Source organism: Triturus cristatus, chromosome 10, assembly GCF_964204655.1.
Source record: "Triturus cristatus chromosome 10, aTriCri1.1, whole genome shotgun sequence".
In the NCBI taxonomy this organism is placed as follows: domain Eukaryota; kingdom Metazoa; phylum Chordata; class Amphibia; order Caudata; family Salamandridae; genus Triturus; species Triturus cristatus.
This window is the reverse complement of record NC_140593.1, coordinates 555,674,642-555,689,955: the sequence shown is the minus strand read 5'-3', so window position 1 is coordinate 555,689,955 and position 15,314 is coordinate 555,674,642. Positions and strand designations below refer to the sequence as shown.

General features: G+C 51.9%; 1 protein-coding gene across 5 annotated transcripts in view; it reads right to left on the bottom strand.

The window, feature by feature from the left end:
* LOC146789716 (tetratricopeptide repeat protein 21B-like) overlaps positions 1 to 15,314 on the bottom strand; it is a 514,157-nt gene that overhangs the window by 108,807 nt on the left and 390,036 nt on the right. For all 5 annotated transcript variants that reach the window (XR_014970145.1, XM_085632051.1, XM_085632050.1 and 2 more), the window contains one exon: positions 14,854 to 14,974. Coding sequence is in view for 4 of the 5 variants with exons in the window: in XM_085632051.1 (XP_085488177.1) it covers positions 14,854 to 14,974 (121 nt within the window). In the remaining variant the exon portion in view is untranslated. The remainder of the gene's footprint in view (positions 1 to 14,853; positions 14,975 to 15,314) is intronic.

Sequence of the window (15,314 nt, the reverse complement as noted above, 5' to 3'; positions counted from 1 at the left end):
TAAAATACTAGCTTAGAATAAGTTCTATTGAATCCTAGGGTTGGGTAAGTCAAGGGTCTAGCACACCCTTTCTTTCTCCAACCTCAGAGCTTAGTTCCCACTAGGTTAGGTAGGTGCAACATCTCACCACACTTAGTATGCCTTCTAAAGGAGAGGCCAGTGTCTCTCTGCACTCTAGATACAGTGAGCTTTCATTCCAAAAATGTAAAGCCCTGTGTGCCTCTAGAAAGCTGAAGACCGGGAGAACTGCAAACACCCACCGCCTCATAGAGGCCTTGCTGCTCTTAGGAAGACCCCTGGGTCAGATGAACAGGAGAAAGTGGGTGGGACAGGGAATGAGGACAGGTCAGGAGGCGACACCTTCTATGACCTAGACTCAAACCAAGGAGGATCAAGATGATTCCCACCTGGAAAACTCTGATCTTCAGGGAGATGGTGAGGAATGGCACTCTCTTCACCCCTCCTGGAAGAGTGTAGAGTTTACAAGGAGATCTAGGTCTCCCTCTGCAGAGTCACATCACTCAAGAGGGACCATTCCTTAGACAGGGAGTACCAACTGAATACATTTGAGAAAGCTAGATTTAGGCTCCGGCAAGAGCAGTTGACTCTAGACAAGAAAGCCCTAGAAGTCCAGAGAGCTAGAAAAAAGTTGGGACTAGAATTCCATGGTGGCAGCAACAGTGTTCCTAGAGTTAAAGAACATTCTTTTGACAATAGGAACCTGAGCAAGATTGTCCCTCTCTACCATGTTGGGGGATGACATCCATAAATGGATAACTGCTTTAGAGAGGGCCTGTAAAGTTCCGAGGGTCCCTCAAGAGCAGTGGGCAGCTATCTTGTGGCTCTCCTTTGCTGACAAAGGTAGAGATAAGCTCCTAATTGTTAGAGAAGATGCCGACAACTATTCAGTCCTGAAGAGTGCTCTCATTGATGGGTTTGGCTTTACCACTTAACTATACAGGATTAAGTTCAGAGACACCCAGAAGGCACAGAATCAGGACTTAGTAGACTTTGTGGATAGTGCCATTAAGGCTCTGGAAGGCTTGTTACTTGGCATCAAAGTGAATGACTTCAAGGGATTGTACAATGTGATGATGAGGGAGCAGATCTTTAATAATTGCCAAAATCACTTGTTGCATATATACCTGGCTGACTCTGATCTGACTTCTCCTAAGAATTGGGAAAGAAGGCAGATAGGTGGGTCAGGACCAGGGTGAAGTAGAAAAACCAGAATTCTGGTAGTGACCAGAAGTAGCAAGATTCGAAAACTGCAGATAAGGGTGGGGACAAGGGTAAAGATCAAAAGTCTTCAACAGGGCCCGAAAAACCTGCATGGGGTGGGGGGGGTGTTGGGGGGGGGTTCACAATTCAACAAAAAAAAAAGGCAAGCGAAAACCTTGGTTTTACCGTTGTAAGGTAAAGACCCATTGCACAAACAATGCTGATAGTCCAAAAGACAATAAAAATACTCCTACCACCACTGCCCTAAGGCAACTGCACCCCCTGGTACAAGTACAGGTGGTGGTACAGGGAACAAGGGATTAGTAGGGTTAACCTTGGGCTCCGAGCTGGTTTCTGGCCTAGTCAGAACACCAGCTCAGGCTGAACTAGTCTGTGATGGTGGCATAGATATTGCCACCTTATTTGTCAGTCCCAGTAACCTGGGCAAATACACACAACAGCCTTTGATTAATGGTAAGGAGGCCATGGCATACAGGGACACAGGTGCAAGTGTCACTATGGTGACAACAGATCTTTTGGACCCTGATCAGATCATACTTGGTGAGAAGTACCAAGTGACCAATGCTAACAATGCCAGGACTGATCATTCCTTGGCAGTTGTTAATTTCAGCTGGGGAGGGTAACTGGCCCAAAGAAATTTGTGGTTAGCTAAGACATTCCAGTTGAATGCTTATTGTGCAATGATTTGGAAAGTTCAGCCTGGGCTGAAGTGGAATTATGGATTCATGCTGCAAGGCTCGGCATCTCTGCAGATGTGCTTGCTGTGACCAGGTCACAGGCCAAACTGATGTCCACTGAATAGGCCCTAGATGCTGAAAAAATGGACCAGGTGCCTTTCAAGAGGAGGAGCGTGAGGGATAAGGATGTCTCTTCCCCCTAGGCTCAGAGAGAGTATCAGTCTCTTGAGTGAGATGATCCCAGTCCCTGTGAAGGAACTGTCTCAGATGAACTGGATCCTGGTCAGGTTGAGTTCTTGGGGACAAGAAGCCCTTCCAGGGCAGATCTGAGTCAGGAGCAGCACACCTGCATCTCTTTTGAACCCCTCAGACAGCAAGCTGCTGCAGAGGCTGCTGGGAGTGTCAGTTGGTCCCACAGGATCTATTGGGATGAGGGACTCCTGTACGCAGAGGGTAGAGACCCCAAGCCTGGTGCCACCAGGAGGTTGGTCATTCCTCTGAAGTTTAGGGGCTTCCTACTCACCTTGGCACATGATATTCCCTTAGCAGATCACCTTGGCCAAAGTAAGACTTGGGACAGGCTTGTCCCACACTTTCACTGCCAACACATGTCAGAGGACACCAAGGAGTTTTATCGCTCCTGTACCACATGTCAAGCCAGTGGCAAGTCAGGTGGTGCCACAAATGCCCCCCTAATACCACTACCTGTGGTGGGGGTTTCCTTTGAGAGGGTTGGGATTGACATAATTGATCCCATGAACCCTCCAACTGCATCTGGGCACAGTTATATTCTAGTGGTGGCGGACCATGCCACTAGGTATCCAGAGGGTATACCCCTTAGAACCACCACAGCTCCAGTGGGCCAGGGCCCTTCTGGGAGTTTTTTTTTTTCCAGACTGGGTTTCCCTAAGGAGGTCTTAACTGACATAGGTACAAACCTCAGGTCTAGCTACATCACAGCAATGTGGAAGGAGTGGGGAGTGAATTACAAATTCACCACACCCTATCACCCAAAATGCAATGGGTTGGTTGAAAAGTTCAACAAAACCCTAAAGGGCATGATCATGGGCCTCCTAGAAAAGCTTAGGCCAAAATGGGATGTCCTGTTGCCCTGCCTTCTCTTTGCCTACAGAGAGGTCCAAAAAAGGGGGTTAGCTACAGCCCTTTTGAACTTTGGTTTGGGCATCCAGTTAGGGGTCTCTTGTGTTTGGTGAAGGAGGGATGGGAGTTACCTCTCAAACCTCCCAAGCAAGACATAGTGGACTATGTACTTGGTCTCTGCTCCAGGATGGCTGAGTACATGAAGGCCAGCAAAAACCTTGAGGCAAGCCAATAATTGCAAAAAGCTTGGCATGTTCAAAAGGCTGTACTGTCTGTGTATCAGCCGGAACAGAAAGTATGGGTGTTGGAGCCTGTGGTCCCAGCAGCTCTCCGAGACAAGTGGAGTGGACCCCATACTATTCTTGAGCAAAAGGGAGAGGTCACCTATTTGGTGGACCTTGGAACTCCCTGGAGCCCCAGTAGGGTGATCCATGTAAACAGGCTCAAACCCTATGTGGACAGGGCAGACATGGGCTTGCTCATGGCTACTGATGAGGGACAGGAGTAAGAGAGTGAGCCACTCCCTGACCTCCTCTCACAGAACCCTGATGATGGCTCATTTGATGGTGAAGCCTTGGCAGGCAGTCTCACTGAGCAACAGAAGACTGATTGCAGGAGGGTCCTCAATCAATACAGGCACATGTTCTCTTCGACTCTTAGTCAGTCCACTTGGTGTATCCATGAAGTGGCCACAGGTGACAGTCTGCCTGTTAAAAATAGGATTTACAGGCAGCCTGACCAAGTTAGAGATTGCATGAGGACTGAGGTCCAAAAGATGCTGGAATTGGGAGTGATTGAACCCTCAGACCGCCCCGGGGCTAGTCCCGTGGTCCTGGTGCCCACCAAGGGTGGTAAAAGAGAAATGAGGTTTTGTGTGGACTACAGGGGACTCTATGCAGTCACTAGGACTGATGCTCACCCTATTTCTAGGGCAGCTGAACTAATTGATATTTTGGCCTCAGCCAAGTTCTTGAGCACATGTGACCTTACTGCTTCATATAGGAAAATCAGACTAGCTGAGGATGCCAAACCAAAAACAGCATTTTCAACCCCTAGTGGGCATTATCAATTTATTGTGGTGACCTTTGGCTTGAAGAATGCACCAGCCACATTCCAAAGGTTGGTGAACAAAGTCTTTACAGGCCTGGAAGCCTATAGTGCAGCATATCTTGATAATATAGCTGTCTTTAGCTCCACCTGGGAGGCTCACCTGGTCCACCTGAAGAATGTTTTTTTTTTTTTTTTTTTTTTTTTTTTTGGAAAAAGTTTTTATTGGACAATAATTCGGTTACAAGTATGGGCCTACAACCACCCGGGCCGGCCGCTAGGTACATAAGGAAATATACACATATCAAAGCTGCAATCCGTTCCCCGGGCACTGCCCCGCAGTGGCTCAAGATAGTCCTCGAGGAACAGCAAGCGTCGGTCCAACAATAACAGAAACAAAAAGAAAAACAATAAAAACAAAAGGCGAGTTACGAGGGATACCAGTGCGGTTCAGGCTGCCCCCGGGAGACTCCAGTCAGAACATTTGAGCAATCCGCTAAAGAGAGGAGTACCGGGAGGCCGGGGACGGAGGGGGGGGGGGAGGGGGTCAAGGGAGATGAACGTCCGTATGTGGTTGTTACAAAAAGCGCCAGGAGCCGTCAAGGGTCAGGGGGACATGGCGATATCAGTGTCTACCAGGGGGGGCGTACAGATGCCTCCGCGATACGCATTCCATTGACCCCAAATTCTACCCCATGCCCCCGGCTTGCCACGGGCCACATACACTGTCTTCTCCCGAAACATACACCAGTCCATATTCTCCTTCCATACAGACACGGTGGGCGGCCGTTGAGCGCCCCAATGTTGCGCTATATCCCTCTTGGCAATCATGTTCCCTAGGGCCGCCCACCGAGTCTGAGCCGCGTTGTAGTCATTGGGCTCCCACACATTCAGGACACAGCGACGCACCTCCGGCAGCAGCACAACCCCGGTGACCTGTCCCATAACCGTGTGGACCCGGCGCCAGTAGTCCGCCACCTCGCGACACTCCCAAAGGATATGAAGAAAGGTGGCGCTGAGCCCGCAGCCTCGCTTACAGAGTCCGTCGTCGGAGAATCCCATCGCGACCAAGCGCGGACCCGTAACATACACCCGGTGGAGAATCTTGAGCTGTACCAACCGGAGACAAGCCGGAATGGCAACCTCCTTGGGGGACGACAGTGCAGACTGCCAGTCTTCGTCGTCCAATTCAACCCCATCCCCAGTCCAAGCCTCCCGAAGGCGCACCAGGAGATCCGCCCGGTGATTAATCAATTTTTTATAAATTAAAGAAATAGTACTATCAGGGACATGTCCGTCAAGTACGCGGTCCTCGAGGGGCGAGGAAACAGGGATCTTGGTCCCCTCCCCGAAGACCGAGAGCAGGGCGTGTCGAACCTGGGCGTAGCGGAAGAACTCCCTGTCGGTCAGCTCGTATTCGGCCTGGAGCACCGCGAAAGTCTTGACCGCGCCCTTGTGCCACAGGTCCCCCACTTTGCTGATACCAATCGTGTCCCACTGGTCAAACCCCTTGGTGGTCCACAAGCTGCCCAGGCGGTCGGAGGCAAACAAGGGAGTAGCACATGTCATTCGCTCACTCCAGCCCGTGGCCGCAGTGGCAGCCCTCCAGGTCCGCACAGCAATCTTAGTAGGACCCGTAAGGGTCCGGTCAGCCAGGCGGGAATAAAGTGCCCTGTTGTAGTTCCCGCCGGGAAGCAGGAACTTGTCCATCTCATACGCCGGATTCAAGCCGGGCGCATACGTGGCGTGGTTAATGGCAGATAGCTGCGAGGCCCAATAGTACCTGCGAATGTCAGGAAGCGCGATGCCCCCGTCATACCAGGGGAGAGTGAGCTTGGCAAGAGCAATACGCGCCCGGCCGTTCCACACCAGTCTCCTCTGCAGGCTCTCCACCTCCCGAAAGTAGGCCACTGGGATAACGTCAAAGGAGTTCTGGAGTGCATAGAGGAACCTGGGAAGGGACATCATTTTAAACAGCGCGGCCCGACCCAGCGGGGACAGGGGCAGCCTGCACCACCGGGCCGTGTCCTCCCGCAGCCGCCGAAGTGGACGCAGAAGATTCTGCTCGTAGCGAGCCACCGGGTCCAGCGAAACGTATATCCCCAGGTACTTAAAGCCGCTCAGAGATATTTGAATCGGGAGCCGAGGCGGCAGGAGAGGAGGACCACCAGCGATGGGATAAACGCAGGATTTAGACCAATTGATCGTGAGACCCGAATTGTTCCCAAAGGAGGTCAGAACGTCAAAAAGGACGTTGAGTGACTGCCGCGGTGAGGTGAGGTACAGGAGAATGTCGTCCGCATACAGCGAGACCCGATCTTCAAAGCCCGGGCCCCACCGGATCCCTCTAAGCGAGGGCTCCCAACGGAGCCAGGCAGCGAGTGGCTCCAGGGCGAGAGCAAAAAGCAACGGGGACAACGGGCACCCCTGCCTCGTGCCCCTGCCAAGGGCAAAGGGCCGAGAGACCCGCCCATTCACCACCACTTGAGCCATGGGTCCCGTGTAAAGGAGCCTCACCCAGCCAATAAATCCCTCTCCAAAGCCGAATTTATCCAAGACGGCCCAGAGGAATGGCCACTCAATAGTGTCAAATGCCATCGTGGCATCCAAAGAAACCAGCACGGCCGGTTCGGAGAGAAACTCCGCCCTGGCGAGGACCCCGTGCAGACGCCGCAAGTTAAGAGCGGTGTTGCGGTGCGGGATAAAGCCGCATTGGTCCGGATGAATAAGGTCGCACACTACACTCAACAATCGATTGGCCAGGACTTTCGCCAGGATTTTAGGCTCCGCATTGAGCAGTGAAATAGGCCGGTAGGAGGTACAGCGGTCACGAGGCTTGCCCTCCTTGGGAATAACGACTATAGTGGCCAAGCGCTGGTCGGCAGGAAGGGAACCCGCCGCAAGAGAGTCGCGGAACATGCGGCCGAGGAAGGGCGCAAGCTTATCAGGACGCAATTTGTATAGTTCAATGGGCAGACCGTTAGGACCCATAGCCTTGCCCGAGCGAAGGGAACGAATCGCGGTCGCTATTTCATCCGACGATAAGGGGGCGTCCAACCGCTCCCGGTCCTCAACGGACAGGCCGGGCAGAGCAATATCTCTCAGTAGGAGGCGAGAGTCATCCTCGTCCCTGTCAGTCACCGGGGAGTACACCGCCCGGAGGTGATCAGCGAAGCATTCCACAATCTCATCCGGCTCAGTCACACACACACCATCCGTAGCACGCAACTCGGGGACCACACGATTCACTCTCTCTTTTTTGTCCAGCCACGCAATCAACTTACCCGCCTTGTCCCCCGCGTCATACAATCGGCCCTGCCGCTCCCTATACATAGTTTTGGCCGCGTCAGTGACCAGGGACCTATATTCGAACTGTTTCAGGCTAAGGGCATGTAGTCCGTCCGGAGTAACATTCGCCTCCAGGGCCGACTCCAGCCCCGAGATGTCAGTCTCCAGCTTTACCACCACCTCGCTCCTAACCTTCTTGGCCACCACTATCTGGGCGAGGGCGTGTCCGCGTAGCACCGTTTTAAAGGCTTCCCAAAGGGACAACGCAGACGACACCGACCCCTCGTTTTCACTAAAGTATTGGTCCATGGCCTTAACCAGGCTGTCCCGAGTCACAGGGTCCCGCAGGTACCAGGGGTTAATGGGAGCTATCCGACCTGCGGACCGCGACCCGGTGTCAAAGAGAAGCCACAGCGGAGAATGGTCGGAGATACCACGCGCCAGGTGTCTGACCTCTCGAATCCGACCAGTCTGCGCCGCGGGCATGAGAAAGTAGTCTAACCTGGAGAGACTCCCATGCGCCCCTGAATGAAAGGTGAACTGGCACTGGGTCGGATGCAATAGTCTCCAACTATCCACCAAGCCGAAGGTCTCCAACATCCCACCCAGCCATGACTGGGCAGCGGGGAGGGTCCTAGGTGGGTGACGATCCAGTTCACCCGAAACCACAGAATTAAAGTCCCCGCCCATGAGCAGGAGGCCGTCCGGAAGGTCGAGCAGCATTCGACCCAAGTCAGTGAAGGTGGAGTTCTGGAGGCCCGGGGGGACGTAGACTGAAACCAGGGTAAGGGGCTGCCCCTCCCACCTCCCAGTCAAACACACATAGCGCCCCCTGTCATCAGAGACTATCCTCGTGATCTCCACCGGAAGGGAGGTTCGCAGGAGAACGCCCACCCCCCTGGAGCCAGTTGTGAAACCAGAATGGGCTACGAGGCGGTATCCCCCCCTGTTCATCGCATGGCAGACATTGCCGACCAAATGCGTCTCCTGGAGAAACACCACATCAGGAGTCAAACGACGCAAATATTGCAGTACAACACCCCGCTTAATACGGTCCCCCAACCCATTGACGTTCCATGACATAATCCTCAACCCGTCTCCCCCCATCCCATCCAATAGCTCAAGAAGCCCCCAGCCCGCAGCACCGCTCCCAAATATGGATAAAAATCAATACCTCGCCCTGTAAACAAAAAACACACAACTAAACAACCCCTCTTCCCCCCCAACCCCACCCCAAGTCCAACGCCCCCCACCCTGCACCCCTGCGGGCCAAAGACCCCCCCCAACTTGCAGTGTGCCTGTCGCCCCATTAACCCCATTCTACAAAAAGACCCCGGAGGAGGAAAGGGACCCGTACCCGCCCGCACCCCTCACGGGTCCTGGTAAAGCACAGTATGCAAAAGAAGTAAGACCCAACTGTACAGTGCCAAGCCGCAGAAAGTAAAGACCAAAGGTCAGTCTAAGGGGACCCGTCACCTGCGGTGCCCCCAGAGGGCCCGGGCCGGCCACCCCCGTCCGGCAGCGAGTCCAGCCAGTTACTTGCGGCCACAGGAGAGTCAAAAAAGGCTGTCCGCTCTCCATGCTCCACTCGAAGTTTCGCCGGGTAGATCATTGAGTACTTCAGGCCTAGCTCGCGGAGACGGCGCTTCACCCCTTGGAATCCCATCCGCTGTTTCTGGACCAGTTGCGTGAAGTCCGGATAAAAGTTGATGGTCGAGTTCTCGTAGCGGACCGGGCCACGGGTCCGTGAAGCCTGCAGAATAGCATCGCGGTCCCTGTAGTGGAACAGTTTAGCCACGATAGGCCTCGGGGGGGCCCCCGGCCGCGGCCGGCCGCCCGGAACTCGATGGGCCCGCTCCACAGCGAAGAATTTGCTTAGGCCAACCGGGGACAGCTGTTGCAGGATAAGTTCCTCGACCACGAGGTCCACCGGGCGGCTGTCGGAGGACTCCGGTACCCCAATGATGCGGATATTGTTGCGTCGGGCCCGTCCCTCGAAGTCCTCAAGTCGCCGGGCCATATGGTCGTTGACCACTCTAATGTCCCCAAGCGCGGCCCGCAGATCCGACACCTCCGCACCCAGGGTGGAGGTCCGTGCATCAAGGGCCTGGACCTTCTCGTTGGTTTTAGAGAGGTCGGCCCGAATCAAGGTGACGTCGATCGCGACAGTGTCGATCTTACGGGCCAGGGCCTCATATTGCGTCGCGATAGTTTCCCTGATGCCCTCGATGGCGCCCATAATGTCCTGCAGGGAAGGTTCCGCAGCAACGGTCGTGCCTCCCCCTGCAGCATCCGGGGAGAGGCCAGCAGCGCCAGGGGACCTCCTGCCCTGGGTATAGCGGTCCATGTTGTTGCTCTGGACCGCTCCCCCGCGCAGTGAAGCCTTGGTCTTGCGCCCCTCCGGACCCCCTTTGCCCGCCATATGAGCACAGTCACTTAATGGGACCTCCGATCAAGGGGTGCGCGGGTGCCAGCGAAAGGACCACAAACCGTCGGTGTAGGGGCCGGAGGCGTCAGACCCGCCAGTAGCAGATGAAAGCAAACCTCGGGCAGAGGCCCAGGAGGCACCTCGCCACCTTGAGCACGCACGCCAGCTGATCTCCTGAAGGCCAAAACCGAAACCGAAAGTGCTGAATCGGTAACTGGCACCGCGCTGAGGCCGCTGTTGTTCAATTGCAGCCCGGCCCCACGGGTCACCTTCACCCCGGCCACCTCCGTCGGGTGGGTCCCAAAAGTTCCGGCGACAATAACTCAGGAGCCCCAGGTCCGATTAGAGTTTTGAAAAGAGATATATGATCAGCTGGTCTTCATCTCCCAGATTCCATACACCAAATCAGGATAGTCTCAGGATATATTCCGAGGAGCAGAAAGGGTCCGGGGAGCCCTGTGCTCACGCGACCATCTTGGATGCGCGCTAAGCTCCTCCCCCCACCTGAAGAATGTTTGAGGCCCTGCAGAAAGCAGGCCTCACTATCAAGGCCACCGAGTGGCAGATAGGGGGAGGTCAGGTTCAACCATTGCAGAGGAAAATCCAGACCATCATGGACTGGGTTGCTCCCACTACCCAGACTCAGGTCAGAGCTTTCTTGGGCCTGACTGGGTATTACAGAAGATTTATAAAAGGATATGGGTCCATAGTGACTCCCTTGAATGATCATACCTCAAAGAGAATGCCCAAGAAAGTTCAGTGGACAGTTAGCTGTCAGAAGGCATGTGATTACCTCAAGCAGGCCATGTGTACTGCTCCCATTCTGCAAAGAGCTGACTATTCCAAACAATTCATTGTCCAAACAGATGCATCTGAGTTGGGGGTAGGGGCTGTGTTGTCACAACTTAATGCAGAGTGTCAGGATCAACCAGTAGCTTTTATCAGCAGAAGGTTGACCCCCAGAGAGAAACGTTGGTGAGCTATTGAGAGGGAAGCCTTTGCTGTGGTTTGGGCTCTGAAGAAGCGGAGGCCATACTTGTTTGGCACTCACTTCCTTGTTCAGACAGACCATAAGCCCATCTTATGGCTAAAACAGATGAAGGGTGAAAACCCCAAACTTTTGAGGTGGTCCATTTCCCTACAGGAGATAGACTATACAGTGGAACATAGACCTTGGAGTAACCATGCCAATGCAGATGGACTCTCCAGATATTTCCACTTAGAAAATGAAGACTCAACTGGGCAAGGCTAGTCTCCTCACCTTACGTTTGAGAGTGGGGGGGTTGTGTAGGAAATTAGGACCTGCTTCTTATGGTTACCCCCACTTTTTGCTTGATGTTACACTCTTTTGACTAGTCTGACTGGATGCTGATAATCAGGACCCCAGTCTATCTGCTTTCTCCTTAAAATGTATTGACATGTACTTAGGTACACTCCAGATTGGATCCTAGGGTACCCTTATAAGTCTCTAGTATATGGTACAGATGTACCCAGTGAATAGGTACCCCAGAGGCCTCCCATGGGCTAAAGCATGTATTATGCCACCCATGAGAGGCCATGCAAAATGGAACTACAGGCCTGCCATTGCAGCCTGTTTAAGATGGTGCATGCACCACTTACAATAGATACTTACTAGATCTATAGGTCACTACACTTAAAACCTATAAGTCACCCCTATAGCAGTCCTTCCCAATCCTGAAGGCAGGGTGCTGGGTTTTACGTGAGAGGATGCACCTGCATGAGCAGGGCACCTCTGCAGCCTTCGGAGACCATTCTCCCAGTTTGTCTGTGACACAGCCAGACATATAGGTAGAGGTGCATTATAACCTCGTGGTAAATGCCGGCTCAAAAACGGCTGAAACAAAACATGTCCACCTTGGAATTATACTTCCACACCGGTAACTGTGTGAGAGGTATGATTCCACCCCTCAGAAGCAAGCTTCGTGGATCGATAGTCTTCCGGGTACCAGCCTTCTCAACCCGGACAGCACTAAATGGATGCTGCCAACCAGAGATACATTTCTGCCCTCCTGCTGCTTAGCCAAGCTCGAGCAGAGGAAGGCAGCACAATAGGCATCCTGTCACAGGGAGATGTGACCACCTTCCAGACAGGATTTAGTGTATTGGAGCTGGGTGGGTGCACTGCCAAAGTGCCTGAAAGTCTGCACGAGGGGCACATTTGGTGTCCCTGTGCATAGTCCACTTCAAACCAGTTCTGTGAGCCGTTGGCTCCAGCTCTGGCACGAAACTGGACAAAGAACATGGGTGTAATCACCCCCCTGTCCTGACCCTCCACTGGGAGGGTCCCCTGAATCTGTTCAACCCCCTCCCATAGATACAAAAGATCTTACCTGGCTGTAGGACCCTAGATTCGATGTGGATCGTCTGGGCCTGTGCACCATACAGGCTCCATGCAGGACCTGTGGAGCATCAGGGACAACTGAAGTTTCTCCCTTGGAGTGAAGGAGTCACTCCCCTGCGTTTGCAGGCACCGTAACCCAACTGACAGGTCTGCTGATCCTGAGCTCCTGCGCACTCCGAAGGCTCCAGCAACACTGGAGGTGGGAACCTACGTTCCTTGAGGTCGAGCTGCCCTCACCAAGTTTGAGGCCAGTATCCTTCGTGGGGACCGCATAACCCGAAACCCTGTGCACTGCGTACTTTTGCAATTGCATATGCTGTTGGTGTTCCCCAACTTCGTGCATTTGGCAGACAATAGCCCTCACGTCTGCGCACATTTCTTACAAAGGACTTCGGCCTCCTCGCACTGTGTGCCCTGCAAGCTGTTGGTTTGTGAACTGATAGAGTTCACCTTGCGACTTCTGTGACTTCGGCCTGTGGGTCCAGTTGTGGGACATCACTGCTTTTCTTGGGCTCCCCTGGTTGCTCCAGGTCTGCTCTGACTCCCCTTGCTGTGGTGAGTCTTCTCAGTCTTGCTGGGCCAGACCGTACCCATCTTTGACCTTCATGGGTTGCTGCTGCCAAGGCTTGTTGGTGCTCCCGGCAGACACCGACCCATCAGCACTCGACATCCTTCGTGCAACAGCTCGCATCTGGCTCCTGGTTGTCCTCAACGTCTCCTGGTTCCTGCAGCTGTAGAGTCAAGGTCTCCTTCGCACCTGAAATCGGTGGGCATTTGTCTACCAAGCCCCTGGTCACTCCGGAGTGACCCAGACTCTGTCCCCTCTGCTTTCAGGTTCCTTCCATCAAGACTCCACCTGCGGATTCCACCAGACAGTTTTCTTCTTTCCGGTACAAAAGGAGGTGGTGATGGACGGAGCATCAGAACCAATCAAACACTCACACCCAGTCAACAGATCCGGGTTTGATCCATCACCGTTCTATAGCCCACTCTGCCACCCCAGTTCAGACATGGCCATATGCAAATCAGTCTGACCCTGTGCCTCATGGGAACAGTCCAGCCCGAACTGCCAAGCCATGCCTCCCTGGACCAGCAGTGGCATTTCTTTGAAGACTCCCATTGCGAAAGACGGTGGTTTCCGACGACACTTCAGACCTAAGCAGCCGGCTTCCCTGGGATAGGTAACTCTGGTACTTCGGTATCCACGGGTGGGGTGGCTCACCAACCTTCTATGTTCCAAATGGTTTCCTTGTAATCCACTGGGAAAGGTCCTTTAACTTAAAAATTGCAACCACGACTCTCCCATTGAATTGCACGTAGCACGCGGTCGTGTCCTCACACTGCACCCGTCCTCCGCGGGGTCCCTATGTACTCACCTTGAATGGTTCCTTGAGGTCCCAGTGATTTTACACACTCTAGACACTGTCTTGACTCAAGTCGTGGGTCTTAGACCACTATTTTAGCATATGGTTTGGTCTCCTCCCTGGAGCCCACTGTGTATTAGTGCTACTCACGATTGTTTCTGTGCTAAAGAATTGTGCGCTTTGTGTTTATCTGCATGTAGCAGATACTGTGACATATTGAAGGTGTTATAATAATAAATATCTATTCTTATAACTACTGTGTGGTTCTCCTTTCATTTAACCAATACAATAAGGTTGCATTCTGGTAAAACAAGCTGATTAACAGTCCTTCAAGATTAAGGCTGAAGGCTGCTCTCCACAGCTACCACTTGAATAGCTTTCTAAGGTTATCTTTGATCTCTTAAATCACCATAAGGGTTCTTTGGACTGGTGCAAGGTGCCCACTTTAACTAGTGGACATCATATACCAGGCCAACTTCTCACATTACTGAAAAAGGTCGAAGGTTAAAGCCCGGCAACAACAAAATCCAGCCTTATCCTGCTTGGAGCTTTTGGTACCAAAACCAACGGCCTCATCAGGTGGTGAATGATGACGTATCTGACTTTGATGGACCCTCACAGCCATTATCTTGGACCTTGCCCTGCTAAAGGACTTTGACTGCTATGAAAAAAGAAAAAGTCTGAAGGGAAAAACTATGACCGGGACAACCTGCTTGGAATATCAGACCTCCGCTCCATCGCGTTTGGCCTAAAATCATGCCTCAGTCCCAGTCAACAAAAACTGTAGCTTTTTAAAGCCACTTTACTTTTTCTAGGTGCTTTTTGTCTTAACACTTTCCATTTTCATAACTCCAGTTCTCCATTTTCATAACTCCAGTTCTCCACATCAATTGTAATGATCTTGATGTCTCGTTAAATCATTCTTTTTTTCTCTAAACTGGTTTCAGAATTTTATTTTGTTGTGTTCTTTACTTCAAAATGTTGATACTCCTCGAACTTACCATGCATTTCTCTGGTGAACTGCCTTCTTGTGGCATTCTACTAGGGGCTAAGCAGAGCTTCTCAGACTTGTTTTGAGACCTAAGCAGGATGTATTTATTAAGTTGGTAAGGGACCCCCATTTTCAAACCAATAACTCCTTTTCTAACAACACATTCCTAATTTTTGGTCAAAGCATGTTTTGGTGCTGGAAGAGGTTGCTACGATGGCGAGTTCTGACAAATCAATATTAAAACGTTTTATTTTTATGATGTATATCTGCCAAAAAATCTCCACCAGCAACATCACTTTGACAAAAGTAAGACTATGTGAATAAAAATAGCAAAATGTGTTTTCATAACTCACCAATTGTTGGGTTTGATTCATTGCTGTATTTCCATGCCAATTCATAGTTAATGGATGCGTCTTGATAGGATTGCTCTTTTTCCATGATGAAGCCAAGGTATTCATATGCTTTACAACATGACTAAAACAAAACATAAATGAAAGCTTCACAATGTCTGGCATTTCATTACATACTGTGCAGCATCATGATTAAATACATTGTCCAATGCAGAGAAAAATTTATGTTTTATCACCCTCTGACTGGCCACTACCAAAGTCACAATTGGTGATGTCAGATCTCAGAAAAAAATACTTGCTCGACTGTAGTTACTATGATACTTGTACTTAACTGGCTATTTGACCGCACCAGGAAACCCAGGAGGATTCCGACCGGAATATCTGGATGTAGTGTCCGCATGTCACAAGTGTTCCTCTAATCTTGTATGAAAGCATGTACCTAGGCCCTGTCTGTTGACAATGAG